The 15,786-nt window shown below is 37.0% G+C and overlaps 1 protein-coding gene across 1 annotated transcript; it reads left to right on the top strand.

Annotated features, from left to right (window-relative positions):
- The first annotated feature begins 6,280 nt into the window (after positions 1 to 6,280).
- Positions 6,281 to 7,524, top strand: LOC145096906 (transcription factor HEC1-like). Its single transcript, XM_079034289.1, has one exon. It carries the CDS (start codon positions 6,513 to 6,515, stop codon positions 7,278 to 7,280), a length of 768 nt encoding a protein of 255 aa, XP_078890415.1. The 5' UTR covers positions 6,281 to 6,512; the 3' UTR covers positions 7,281 to 7,524.
- The last annotated feature ends 8,262 nt before the right edge of the window (positions 7,525 to 15,786 follow it).

Below are 15,786 nucleotides of genomic sequence, written 5' to 3'. Positions count from 1 at the left end.
TTTCGTAGCCATTCTTTTTCTTTGAGGGTAATTTTTGGTTCCGAAGCAATTTTGTTTTAACTCTGAAAACTTGTCATTTGCCTATAGGTTTCAAAATTCATGACTTTTCCAAACAAGCTTGATTGGAAGAAAAACTTGACTTTTGTTTCAGAATTTGAGATGAATCTTTATTTTGATTAGAAGATCGTTCTGTGTTGACAAAACTTTGATTGGTATTCATTTTCTTCCAAACACACTATCTTTTTTTCTATATCTAGCATTCAATCATATTTTCTTTGCAATCAATTCTTTAATAGATTTGTGAATGTTATATTTCAGTTTTTCCTTTCTGATTGGCGTTTCATTCTCTTCCGAAGAGGTTTCACTTGAAACATCTTTTGTCCCACATGTTTCGACGTTTTCGTAACAAAAGTTCCACGTGATTCGATGGTTCTGAAAAGTATTTTCATTTTGTTTTCCAAGAGGTCATTTCAGAAAGACCTTTTGTTTCATACGCATTATCTATCGGCTTTGACCAGAATAATTCATCACACCCCTTCGTATTATCATCAGTAACCAAGGATGTTAATTCAGATGTGTCATTTTTCCAGTCCTTTCTTTACAAAATATGATTTGGAACTGTTTGAACTTTCAGAAAAATAGTTGCTTTTTCTTTTAAAACTTTTGAACCTTTGTTTTCAACAATTCGAACAAATTCGATTGAGTTTTTTGAAATCAAATTTTTCTTTGGTTCATTAACATTTTGTACAAAAATAGAACAATCAATTTCTTCCTCTACATATATTTCACTCATTTCACTTTCATCAAATTCAGAAAAATTCTCGGAATTAAGTGCATTGTCCGAACTCAATTTCTTGCATAATAAGTCATATTTTTGCATAGCACTTAACTTAATTTCTTCTTTATCTTATTCATTTAACATTTCTTTCAACATGTTATTATGGTCTTTGGACTGAATATATTCCTCAATTTTCTCAAGTCCAACCCTGTAGGAATCAGAAACGTCATCCGAAGAAACAATCGATTCGCATTTATAGAATTCAACATCGATTTCATTATCTTTCAATTCAAGAAAGGGTAAAATAATTTTATGCAAACGTTTCCCTATTTTACAATCCAAATGAAGCTGAGTGATATTAAAATATAAATTCTTAGCAATCAAACAAAAAATATTCCTTTGTTTCAAAAGTGCAATACAATCTCTTTTAAGGTAAATAATATCATCTCATGATCTAGTAAGCTCTACTTCCAAAGTCTATACTCTTAATATTCTCTCTTCACTCTTAAATGTTACCCTATTAAGTTGATCATTCGTATTAGAATTATTGAGATGAGTTCATTGTATACTATCATTAAAATTAGAAATAGTATATCACAAGTCATCTAATTCAGAAGCATAACGGGACACAGAAATATTAAGAGATTTGAGAATAGAATGTACCTTGGCAACCACCTTCTCGCACTCTTTCACTTGCTCCGAGACTGTCTTTGTGGCGAAACAACTTTTAGATGCTTTTCCACCATTAGTAGCATATCCTCTCGGTTCGGAACTACCATTATGAACCATCAAACATTTGTCTTCATAGCCTTGCTTCTCTGAATTCACCACAACGCACCCTCCATGGGTGGGTTTCCTTACCTCATCATCTTCTGAATCTGTAAACCACACTTCGACTTGACCATCATCACTTTATTCTTGCACTATCAACGTTGGTTTTACATTCGATACACTTTTCTTTCTGAGTTCCTCTATCTTTTGAACATAATACGCTTCATTTTTCTCCTTTTCTTTCTTCACATTCTACTACCTTAGCATGCATTCCTTTGCGAAGTTATTTTTTCCATCATAATAATTACAGTCATAACCCGAATCACCCAACAACCTATTTTGCTTTTTCTCCTCATCATTCTGAGAACTTTTCTAACTCTCTTCTTTTGGCTTTTCCAAGCTGGAATTACCCTGCTTGTACTTGTTTATATAATGAGAGAAATTCTTCTTAAACAACTTCTTTGGATTAGAAACCGTTAATTCTTTGTCTTCATTTGAGAGTTCACTATCTAAGAAGTCGGATTCGGAATCATCTTCTACCGACTTCTTACCTTTCACAACTAACGCCAAGTATCCGACACTAGAAATAAGCTTTGCTTCCTTAGTAAATTCATCTTCATGAGATCTCAGAATACCCACTAGTTTGGCCAACGAATAGTTTTTGAATTATTCCTGTGCCTTAACAGTGGAAACTATAGCCTTCTATTCTGATCTGAATCTATTCATGAATGTGATTTTTTGTTCAATAACTCTATGCTCCAGATTGTATTTGAGCATTCTACTTAACAAATGATTGAAGCGATTCAACGTCTGATCTAACTTCTCATCATGGTTTTGTACAAACGATCCAAACTCCAACAAGATCATCGTTTGCAAATACTGTTCTAAATCAACATCACCCGAATACAACTCCTTCAGCCTATCCCAAATACCTTTTGCAATATCACATGCACTAACAAGAAGAAAAGTGTCTGAAGGAAGAGCAAATCGAATGATTTTTATTGATTTTATATTACGCATTAGTTTATTCTTGTCATTGTTTGGAATGTCAGTATGTTCAATAATGAGTGCATTATAATTAGCCAGAGTTTTGATTGCTTTTCTAGTACTCGAATACGTGAATGTTTCATGTGTCATTTTCTGCCATATAGTGGAACCATGTTCTTCGTTTCCAAGAGCATAATCTTCAAAGTGAAGAGCCCAAACTTCATAATCTTTTGGAAAGAGGATTGGAATCCTTGTCGTAGATCCAATGCTGCTTGAGAGATTGAATGAAAGAGCGTAAGGATTGTCATTAGGCATATTGTCAAGAATTCACTAAAGCATATATAAAACCAGATGTGTAAAACTTGAATCGAGTTCAAGGGTAATCTAGAGATCTCGATCTAGGATCTACAGTCGATTGAAACGATTGAGACAACAACAACATATCTAAGAAAAACGTAAAACCCTAACAAAACTCGTTACTCGATAAAAGAATAGAGAATTGATTACACTATCTCCTTCTCTGATACCAACTGTGAGAACAATAATGATCGATAGTTTCTAAATTTTAGAGACAAAGTAATGACAAGAAACAATGATCAAAAGTGTGCCAAATGCTTAGATTAAAATGGCTCTAGAAGAGTTCTTAAAGACAAAACTTTTCTATGAGAGCCTACAAAAGGTGTTAGGGTATTAAAAGCGTAACCCTAATATGTTACATGCATGCTATATATATATATATATATATATATATATATATATATATATATATATATATATATATATAGAATATATTACATAGCAGTTTAGAACCTGGACAGGTCCATTTCGGAATGAACAAAACTATAAAAGCATACATTTGACACAACGCTTTATTATACCAAACAAATAAAATCATGTTTATGAACTTTTGTTCTTCAAAATGGCTACTATCTTTATTCTTATTAAATTTTATAAAAATTAACTATTTCTAAAAGTAATATATTACTTATAAAAATAAACAAATTAAAAACCATCTATTTAATATTACATACCAATGAATAAATAAATATTACAACCGTTTATCAAATCAACACAAACAACGTACATGGACCTTGATAGTTTATGCACATAACACATACACACACACACACACACACACACATATATATATATATATATATATATATATATATATATATATATATATATATATACCACTTTGTTGTTCTAAAACACTTTGGTGACATAATATTCATGTAAATTTGTCACATGAAATAACCATTATAAATATTTTCAAGTTGTCTTATAAAATATGTATGAAATTTTCTTATAAAAAGAAAACCATGCATGTTTTCCAAAACAAAGATTATACCAAATAATCTAATAATCTAACCAAGTTTGGAAAAATGTTTGTGATAGTTTAACCAAAAACGCTAAAAACGGAAACATAAACTTTAAAAATAGAATAAAATTAAAATCACTTTAACCCACGAAGGATCATTTTTTAAAAGTGTTGAAAGATTAATACATCCGTAGAAAGAAAAAGAAACAACCTTTGAATAAGTTAATCCTCTCGAGAGGTTAGAAGTTGATGAGTAAGGAAAAAGACTCGAAATAGAGATTTTGTAGAAGTATCCACCAAGCAAGGATAAACCACTTCAAGATGCTAGTCTTCATTTCTATATAAGTTGTTCTCAAGCTATTAAGACTAATACCAAATAAGCCTTAAGGTGAAGTGTAACGTCCCAAAATCACAACATAAAATTTTCATTTAAAATAGAATTACCCATTAAAACCTTTACTTAGAATCATTAAGTGACATTTATTTTTTTCGAAAACCATAAGATTAACAGAGTTAATTTGCAAAAACAGCAGAAACCAATATCTTCGATGTGAGTATACAGTCTTGCTGAGCTCTTCACACGAATAAGCTACAAAACATTTAATCCACAATTGTAAGCGTAAAGCTTAGTGCGTTCACAAATATACCACATAATGCACCATATATACATTGCATATAAATAAGTTCTCGGCTCTAGCCTCGATCTACCAACTCTCCTTTCAACATGCATACATCACACATAGTCGTCATACTTATTGTCAATTGGAACTCTTTCCACTACACATCTTGCCAGGGGCTACATCCTGGTCTTTCATTCCATTCATGTCCATATCCATATCGAGGACAATATTAATATTGACAAACACCTCATAAATATATAGTCATATGTAAACAAGAGTCAGATAAACAGTCGAACAGATGATCCTACCCGTAAGCAATAAATCAAACAAGAACCATGCAACAAGGCTTTAGACCAAGATTTCTTAGGCTATCCAACTTAAACTACATACACCCCCTAGGTATTTACTTAATGGTCAATCAATACTATCATTACCTTAGTTATTCATGACATCTAATCGTGTAATACAATCAACAGGAAAAACCCCACCAGTCTAGTATTCCATGACACCAAGTGTCTTATAATGCACATATTTAACAAGAAGTTATCCTAGCCAAGTAACACTTGTAATATATCAATACCACTATCCTAGCATACATATGGTATATAATGTTATACGTGGCATACTGAGAAAACTCACCGAAGCACAGGACCGGAGGAACACAACAACACTCTCACTTGGTTGAACTGATCAATCCTGCAAACTGACTATCACTAAATAAAGACGAATCCTTAATCGACAACCCAAATCCTTTAATTTTGACCCGAAGCCAAACTATTCAAAAGTCAAAGGTCAACGGTCGACGAAAGTCAATGGTCACCACGTCGTGGCAAGTCAAGACAAAACAATCATAATGCAGAGAACAACTACGTCATGGGCCTTCCATGGTTACGCTGCGATTTCTGACAGGATGCTCTTTTCATCATTAAGAGCTTAATCCTTACAGATCAAAGCCTAAAAAATTTTAAACTTGTCCTTTTCAGTGATGTAATGGATAAAGTTTCCAACTTTACTCGTTAAGACGTCACTTCAATACAAGATCAAGAACACTATGTCCATTAAGCCCTTAATATGACCAAAACATGTGCATGGTTCAAAAGGAACCATGAGCTAACACTTTTTCCATCAGATTAAGCAAAGAAATGGTCACCAAGCAAGTCTAAGATTCTAGAGTTGCTCAAAACTCCAAGAACATCCTTTCAAAGGATTAAAAAGCAGCTTAAAGCATGAAATGAGAAACAAGAATGTTAAAGCTAGAAGCTTTATACATTCCAGAGCTCCACGTTATGGTCACCCTCTTGCCAAGTCGTGGTTCCCAGCCAACTTCGATCGTCATTTAAATGACATGACTACGTTGTGGCTAGATACGTGTCACGCCGTGACATCATGTCTTTCCTCAAAACCTTATCTTTGAAGTCCAAAATCTTCATCTTATCAATTTCGGAAAACGAGTGTTACAAGAAGCAACTATACCTTCTGAATATAACTAGTTTTTTTTTTTTTTATCTCTTTTATTATCATTTCCTAAATTACTTGTTAAAATATTATTCTCATAAAATAATTATTTTATGAAATACAAGTGTTGATTATATATTGATTTATAATCTAAGTACTCTAATAAATAATCAATAAGTAGCAATTTGCTATAAGATATTAAGATCATATATATTAACAAATATCATTTTAAAATAATTTTTAAACATTAAGATTTTTCATATATATATATATATATATATATATATATATATATATATATATATATATATATATATATATATATATCAGCTTTTGTGTTGAATTGATAAGCTTTTCAATATACAAAACTAAACGCATTTCCAATAGTCTCTCTCTCACACAGTGTGTGTCTATATATCTTTCTCTGCAACATTCTGATACAACTCCCAGTCTATCTATCCCTTCTCTTTAGTTTACCCATCCCTCTGTCCCCTGCCCATTAGCTTTTCAAGAGCACGACACCCCCATAACTTTCCACTTTGTACATTAGGGTTACTATAAAAGGAAAGCTTACGCTGCAATGGACATTGAGTTTCTCAAATCCATTTCCGAGGATCAAACGGACATGATGATGATGTTGCAGCTTGAAAAGCTCCCGGATTTCGGTGGTATGTATGGAGATGATCAAGAGCCATCAACTGAGTTCACAGATCACGGAAGTAGCAGCTCCACCAACGTGAATACTAACATGTCGCAGTTTATGGAAGATTCACGTTTCGGATCACCTGCACTCTTGAACCCGTCTAGCACCATCTCTTTCACCTCTCCAGCACAAACTACAGTTGGTGAGGTGCAGTTTTTATCAACTGCGCGGTGGAGGAACAGTGGTAATGTAGAAGGTCAGTCTTCGGTTGAACAGAAACGTAATTCTATGGCAGCAATGAGGGAGATGATATTTCGTATTGCAGCGATGCAACCAATTCACATTGACCCGGAGTCCGTGAAACCACCTAAACGGCGGAATGTGAAGATATCCAAGGATCCGCAGAGTGTGGCTGCGAGGCATCGGAGAGAGAGGATTAGTGAGAGGATTAGGATACTTCAAAGACTTGTTCCTGGTGGTACAAAGATGGATACCGCCTCCATGCTTGATGAAGCGATTCATTATGTGAAGTTCTTAAAGAACCAGGTACAATCACTTGAGAAAGCTGGCGAGAACCGACCTTTAACAGCCGCTGGGATTGGTTTTCCGGTGCCGATGACAAGTGGAACTTACATTCCCATGGGAACATCAGCCAAAGTTTATCAGCAGCCTGCCCAAAACGTTCAGAACTATTTAGGTGCGTAATTAGTTGAGAAGAGAGATATATTTCTGGGTATAAAATATTCCATATCATGGTTATATGAGCGGCTTTAATTGTTGTCATAGCGATATCTAATCTTGGGATTTTGAATCCATGCAAGTTGTACTATTTTAATCACCAACTTCTCTCGAAAAATAACATTTGAAATATATAGATGTTATTTTATGGGAACTTAGATAGTCCAATTGGATAACATTATCAAAAAATAAAGTTTAGATGTTACAAGTTTGTTCTCTTGTTTTGTATTTACAATCACCTGGATTAACATATATGCATTGGCAAAGGGGTGATAAATGATTACATGTTTGAGAATTTTGGATCTATCGAAAGAATATCATTAACTTTGTGTCTCGAGACATCTCTTATGAAAATTTTGCAACAATTTTTTTTAATTGTTTCATTGCTAATTTATTTATATTATCAGTGACATACATAGAATGACTGTATCCATGTTTTGTGATTAAAAGAAATGTTTAATTTTTATGCAAGATAAGTTATATATAAATTAATAAAAATCAATAAGATTATATGACACCATATATACGATTATAATATACTGTATTATTTTAAGTCGAATATTCACGTGACGTAGAATTAATTTTTGTAACAATAAGTTTTAGTATTTTATAAATTTAAATTATAGTTCTTGTAATGATATACCATAAATTTACAGATAACAGTGGTACTCATGTATTATTAAGTCTAGAATTGTCACTATTTAATGATGGGAATGGTTGGAACTCTATTATTCCAATTAGAAAAAAATGAGGAACTCAAATAATGGCAGGATGTTAATTGTTTGTATTGTAATTCAAATAATCAAATGTTTGTTTCTTATTTATTATGCAACCATCTTGTCTTCCTCACTCCCCACCAAGCCTCTCTTTTGTAAAGAAAGATCTACTATGTGTTTGTGTGTGATAGAGAAACATATCAACAGTGTCAAGAAATTAATAAGTTTGTCTTTTAGCGATGTATATAAGTTAAAGAAAAACATATTAGTTTTTTTATTAATCTATTGGTATCGTGACACCTACTAGCAACAAACATGTGTATTTTTATCCTGATGTGTGAGTACCAAAACAACGAAGATATTACATATTAAAAATTGGGACCATTTGAAGAGGGGTATGGGTTTTCATATCCATGATTTTCAAGGCTGAATGTTGAAAAAGATGTAACCATTTGGTACAAGATTGAAACTTGGCACATGAGTGGCTATTTTATTCTTGTAATATAAATCATTGAGACAACATTATTTATATTTATGGAAGTGAAGCAAAAACAAATAAGATGAGTGCATATATCATTATTATTTAACTGTAGATAAGGTAAAAAAAATCAATCAAATAACAGCTAAACAAAGGTGATTTGGTAAACCCATATGTAATATCCATTTTTGGGTATTGAGTGACACATGCATTTGGAATCAGTTTCAAGGTATTCAAGTATTTGTGACGCATCGAGTAACTATGTGATTATGGTAAGTGTCAGCCGTGAGGCAGGAATGCACGGGAATTCTGGTGCACCAAAGGAGAGTTGTAATTTCCAAGTCTCCTCACCACCCCAATCGCAACAGTGCAAGCAAAGCAATTTGGTCGTTGCACGAGGAAATCACGTGAATTACTGACATGTTTTTATAAAAAATAGGCATTGTAATATTGCTTTATATAAAAAATGTGCACTACAACTTTCTATCTCTTAATTATTCTAGTCTAATGATGAGGTGTCCCTACGTCATTGGGCTGACACGTGAACGTAATCTACATGTGCATTTATCCTTACCTACGTGGATCTCTTAATTAACTATTTGTCTTATCTTAATTGCATGGAGCGCTAAGTGTTATAGGAACCAATATCATTTTTTATATTCATATAGAAAAAAAAAAATATATATATATATATATATATATATATATATATATATATATATATATATATATATATATATATATATATATATATATATATATATATAAAAGAGAGAGAGAGAGAGGTGAGTTCAATTGATAAAAATAAAAAAGGTTGAGAATGGGGAAATCATTGTCAGCCACTCATTTTATCTAAACATAAAAAGACACGGTGGCAAACTTATAAATATGATAACAACCTTCAATCTCAAATACGTATATGTAGAGATTAGATTACAGTTCAAAGCCATTCATCGTTCATTATCCAAATTTCTTCTCCAACTTTCAACAATCATCCAGATTTCTTCAATTAAACCATCATCAACATCATCCTGTGCTAATCAATAATCGATCTTCGTCAATAATCAACACGATTCAACAGTTAACAACAAAAATTCGTTTTTGGTTCTTTTAATTCAACATTCAATTGTGCTTGAATATGATCAAATCTTCAACATCTATGATTAATTATACTCCCAGCGTTATTAGATCGACATCATCGATAATCAACAAAAATCCACTTCATATCATTAATTCAACTTCGATTATCAAATAAAACTTCAAAATTGAGGTTAGAAAAAGATCAAATCGTTTTTTTTTGAAAATTTTAATATAATTCTCTATCAATCTACTTTTTTGTAAGATTTAAATAGTCAAAATATCATGTTTTTAACATTTTAAAAAAAAAAAGTTAAATTGTATGTACTCCAACTGATTGATGAAATGCATAAACTAAATTACCACGTTATATTCATATATGAATATGTTTTCTTAGTATATTATTATTAAAACAAAAAAAAACAAATATGCAAAGCTGTATGTTATCATATGTGAATAACATATAAAAATTATTTATATTTGTGAAAATGTCTTGTAATATTCATATGTAAATATAACGTTTAATATTCATGTAACATCCTGTTTCAGATTGTCCGTGATTAGTGTTGGTGGGCCACAAGTCGGGCGCGAGAAGGTTTAGGGTTGAGGCGAGTTGCTAGAAACGTAAGCGATATCATTACCTTTCAATATGTATGAGGATTGTGGAATCAAAGTTTTATCTTTGAAGCTATGGAAGTTTGGAGGGTTGACAAGTTAAGTCCTTAAAGTCAAGAAATTGGCAGCGAAGTACGCTGGGTGTACGTATGCGTACGCTTAGCGTACAGATACGCGTGTTTCTTAAGCAAGAGCCACCTAGTACGCTGGGCGTACTAGGCACAGAAGAAAACCCTAATTTAGTGAAGTGTCCGTATAAAAAGAAAGAGATGGTCTCATTTCTGGCCACCTTCTTCAGTTATTAAACCCTCTCAAACCCTAATATCCGTTCTTGAAGCTTGTGGTGGCCATGATGAGCTTGTTTGTGTTCTTGTGGACTTTTGAGAGTTAAGAAGGAGCATGGAAGGGAGTGAAGTCGAATAGCAAGTTGTGGATCTAAGCTTCCTTGGGGCTAGAGCACCATTTGAAGGTATAAAGCTCCAAGCTTTCCCTCTCTTTTTGTTTTGTGCATTTTAGGGTCCATTTTAGGGTTTTTGGTCCCAAGCTTGAGACTTTATGAGTTGATGCACTCCAAAGCTTAATAACCTGTCGTTTTAAGTGTATCTAGTGATGAAGAACCATAAAAATTAGATCTTGATCCTGTGAATCTACCCATGCATGAGTTATGAGCAATTTGGGTTAAGAAAGTAAGAGTTCTTATGTGTTGTGACCTCATCAGCCATGCAAAGGCTTAAAGTCGATAACTTTATGGAGTAAGAGATGTTAGGAAGTCCAGATCCAAGAGATAAGTTAAGGTCTTAACGGGTTAAGACCCAAAAATTGATTTAAGCAAAACTGAGAGTACGCCCAGCGTAATCCTAGTACGCCCCGTGTACTGGGCTGAGGTCCCCGATCAGATTTGTGCATGCTTGAGTACGCTGAGCGTACCAAGAGAGGTACGCCCCGCGTAACCCCTCTGTGGGCTTTTGGGCTAGGTGATCTTTTGGGCTTTAAGTGTTGGGTCGGAATCCTTGGGCCTGCTTAGTGGAGCCTATGAACAGAGAATTAAATTGATGTCTTGGGCCTCATGTTGGGCTTGTCTTGTAGGGCGAGGTTGGGCCTTGGGGAAAGCCCATTTATTATTGGGCCTTGGTGGGCCCAATGGGTTAGGACCGTAATGGACTGGTAGATGGTCTATCTTTAGACCTGGTAATTGAGAAATTGGACTTAGTTCCTGATTGGGTTAATTGTGGGATTTGACATAGAGTTAGAGGTCGGTGTTTGGCAAGCAGCATGATTAGAGGCTGACTTTTCGTGCCAGGTGAGTCTTCTCACTATACGTTACCTTGAGTGGTATAATGAGTTGACCAGAGGGTCTTATGTGCTATGTATGAGATTACGTGCTATGTGCTATATGTATGATGTATGGTTGTGTAGACCAGACCAGAGGGTCCAACGATATAGACCGGACCGGAGGGTCCAACGATTCAGACCGGGCCAGAGGGCCTAATGAGCTATGACTGGGCCAGAGGGTCCGACGAGCTACAGGACTAGAGGGTCCCGCTGAGACATCTTGACCAGAGGGTCGAGTTTAGCCTTGAGTGGTGTATTTGTGGTATGTGGTATTTTGGGGAACTCACTAAGCATTTATGCTTACAGTTTGTTGTGTTGATGTCTCAGGTACTAGCGAGGACCGTGGGAAGGCGACGGCGTGACACGTACACACACTGATGGAGTTTATTATGTGTAGAGATCTTGGGATTTGTTTTGAAAACATTATTGATTATGGGTTTGAAATTGTGATGTGATACATTATGTGTTTTTGAAAACGAAAAATTATTTTGAAATTTTACGGTGTTACAAGTTGGTATCAGAGCCTTGGTTTGAGGGATTCGGATGCACCTTCGGGCGTATTTGAACTCAAGCCGAGGATTTGAGAAATTTTCAAATAAAACTAAAATTTTCTAAAAAGAAAAAGAGGTTTTGGAAGCAAACAGAGTGGAAGGTGTGTACGGCCAGCCAATGCCCGAACGGTGAATCCCCAAAATACTCTTACATTATGTGTTATGAGTTATGATATGATATAAAATGCATGTTAGAGTAGGCTAGGTAATCATATTAGGACTAGAGTGGCCTGATTTGTGATGCCTTAGCCTAGGAGTTTTCTGCTGCTATGAGATGCTTGAGAGTGAGCAGGTAGCAGTGATGAGCTTACGAGAGGTCTGCGGGAGATTAGACTATGCATAGCGAGATCAGAGTGCTTGTGATCTGGGATCCTAGGAGGAGGACTTGGGGTGAATACAAATGCGGTGTGAGCGGTAGTATAGGGCCCACACTACCAAAGACACCGGATCAGTGAGCAGTCCAAGTAAGAATCCTTAGGGTACTAGGGAAACACGTGGGGACGAGAGATCAAGGAGTTGCCATGGTTCGAGTACCATGCGCCGTAGCAGATGGAGGAGTGATGTTGTGGTTGGAGTACCATACATCGGAGCAGAATGAGAAGTGATGTCATGGTTTGAGTACCATGCGCCGTAGCAGATGGAGGAGTGATGTTGTGGTTCGAGTACCATACATCGGAGCAGATTGAGAAGTGATGTCATGGTTCGAGTACCATGCGCCGTAGCAGATGGAGGAGTGATGTTGTGGTTCGAGTACCATACATCGGAGCAGGTTGAGAAGTGATGTCATGGTTCGGGTACCATACATCGGAGCAGATTGAGGAGTGATGTCATGGTTCGGGTACCATGCATCGCAGCAGATTGAGGGGGATGTCATGGTTCGAATACCATGCGTCGTAGCAGATTGAGAATAGACGTCATGGGCTGAGTACCATGGTTCGTAGTAAATGACGCTTGTGGTTCTCCGGTTATCCGGTTATGATTGAGTATGCGGAGATTGGGCGCGATGAGGTTTTAGGCCTGAGGGCCATGATTGAGTCAGAAGAGGCATCCCTTGAGAGGGAGGTCGAGAGCATTTCAAATATTTTTGGTAAGATGTCAGATGTAGTCGCAAGAATCAAGGATGAGTGGAGATGGTTTTATGGAGGATTACGACTTGAGAGGAGCAATCAGCCGAGAGAAAGGGGACACTTTTTGTGGCCTGAGTGGTGCTATTTCCGCTTCATGCGGGAAACATAAGAGGTGTGAGACTTCGGTTTTGGGGTTAGGAGTAAACCCTGCGGGTTGACATTGATGGCGATGTTCCACCAGAGTTTTTGGCAGCGTGTCTGTCACGAGAAATGATATACCATGAGCAGGTTGTTACTTGGGACTGAGATGGTCAGGGACCAGGATGCACCCTACTTGAGTATAGTAGGATGTATGCTAACTGTAGCAATGGGTGATCCAGAAGAGTATATCGGGGCGGTGACCCTTATGTCTATGTTGGGTATTGAGTACGGGAGTGGAGTCCCTGTTCTTGTGATGATTCACACGTTGGTTGGGAATACGAGGATGAGGAGTATGATGATTCAGAATTTCCAGTTTGATAGTCAGGATTATTACTGGACAATTGAGATGTTCGGTAGTGGATGGTATGAGATTTTGGAGGGACTAGAGACAGTCGTGACGAGAGTTCTTGAGGACTTCATCAGAGATTCAGGGAATTTTGGGGTTGCTTGATCCCTATGTGAGGAGGTCATGGGGCGTCGTGTAGCGCCTTCCAAGAGTAGGTGCGATGTTCTGGTAGAAACTGTCTGTGGGATAGTTGTTAGTGCGTCAATTGGTGATGGTTCGAACCCTAAGTGGGGGAGAACCGGACTTTATGGAGGGGATCAGAGATTTGCTCAAGGGCAGATAGAAATCTGGATATAGAGACCTGCGGTTCGGAATCATGAGACCAGGGTTATTAGTGGTCAAGGCGAAGTGCAGAGCGACATTATGCATGAGGTACGTTATGAGAACGGACGTGTGTCTCCACGGCAGGTGGCCATTGGTCAGGAATCTGGTGGTGGTTAGGGATGTTAAAGATGGTAAGTTCGTAGGGAGGGTATTGGCAACTAAGGACTTATGGTTCGATGTATGGATTGTTATATGCCCTTTTAAGGTATTTAGGAGATAATCGGGTAGCCAACTCCCGGGTCGGTAGGTGTATTCTTGTATGGGTTTTGAGCAGTAAAGGAAAGAACTTCGGATGGTCATCAACGTGTTCTGAAACGTTATCAATTCCTTCGTGTTCCAATGGAGTGTTTGGATACACCGAGGTTGCGTGTTGGGTATAATGAAGGATTATTTACAAGATTCGCAGAGAATGTATTGTTGTACCTGCAGGATGCTAAAAATCGGAGACAGTGGTTGAGGCAGGACTTTGGAATGTTGTGTAATGGTGTTCGAGGGATCTGAGTATAATGCCTTGATTTCCGAATTAATTTTAAGAAGTCTTGAGTTTGTGACGGCAGGTGGTGTATCGAGTATCTATGACTCTAGTGAGAGCCTTCGGGTACTGTCATTAAGAGGGATTATTTAGAAGAGAGGATGTTATGATGCTACAGGGAGCCGTAGCAGTCATTATTCAGAGGAGGGTGTGGTGATGCTACGGGGAGCCGTGGTACTCACTAGTCAGAGGATGTTATGATGCTACAGGGAGCCGTAGTACTCATTATTTAGAGGAGGTTGTGGTGATGCTACGGGGAGCCATGGTACTCACTAGTCAGAGGATGTTATGATGCTACGGGGAGCCGTAGTACTCATTATTCAGAGGAGGTTGTGGTGATGCTACAGGAAGCCGTGGTACTCGCTAGTCAGAGGATGTTATGATGCTACGGGGAGTCATAGTACTCACTAGTCAGAGGATGTTGTGATGCTATGAGGAGCCGTAGTATTCTCTAGTCAGCGAGAGGTGGTTATGAGGGAATACTCTTTTATTAGAGCACGATACATGAGGATCTTGGGCTTGAGTAGCTCTAGTATTGTGTTTTTTGGGAGTATGGTGGTTAAAACAGGGGCGAGACTGGGGTCTCCGTCCTTGACGGGAATCACTATATTTGAGTTGAGTGGTGATTGTCACATCATAAGGGAATTGGGAAGGTGGTATTTGTGCTGGGCACAGGTTGAGTCATGGGATAAACATTTCATTGGGACATGAGGTTCCAACGTTGGTACAGACCAAACTCTTGAGTTGAGTTTGGCATTAATGGTGTGTGGGTACACGAAGTGAGATTCTAGAATTCTGAGATGAATCCCGTCCTGAGAGGAGGGATTATTGCTATCACCCGATATCTTAGACCTAGGTAGGGTCGGTCCGCGGGTACGTGAAATGCCATGGGGAACATGAGACGATTCTATCAGGAGTATAGTATCCGGTTGGAGTAAAGAGAACGTTGAGAATTATGTATAACTGGGAAAAGAGAGCTGATACGAGAGGGAATTAAGGGAGAGTTTTCTCTGCTGAGAGACTGGCGGAATTGTACGAGAGAGAGGTGGTATCGTGGCATGGAGTACCGGATCCGATTGTTTCAGATCGAGATGTGCGTTTCTCTTCCAGGTTCTGGAAGAGATTTGATGAGGAGTTGGGACACGTTTTTGCCCTTGACTGAGTTTTCTTACAACAATAGCCATCACTCGAGCATTAGTATGCCACCCTTTGAGCTGTTGTGCAAAAGGAAGTG

Source organism: Lactuca serriola, chromosome 4 (assembly GCF_051521515.1).
Source record: "Lactuca serriola cultivar US96UC23 chromosome 4, Lser_US96UC23_V15, whole genome shotgun sequence".
NCBI classification, from domain to species: domain Eukaryota; kingdom Viridiplantae; phylum Streptophyta; class Magnoliopsida; order Asterales; family Asteraceae; genus Lactuca; species Lactuca serriola.
Note: the sequence above shows the minus strand (reverse complement) of the source record. Positions and strands in the feature narration are given on the sequence as shown.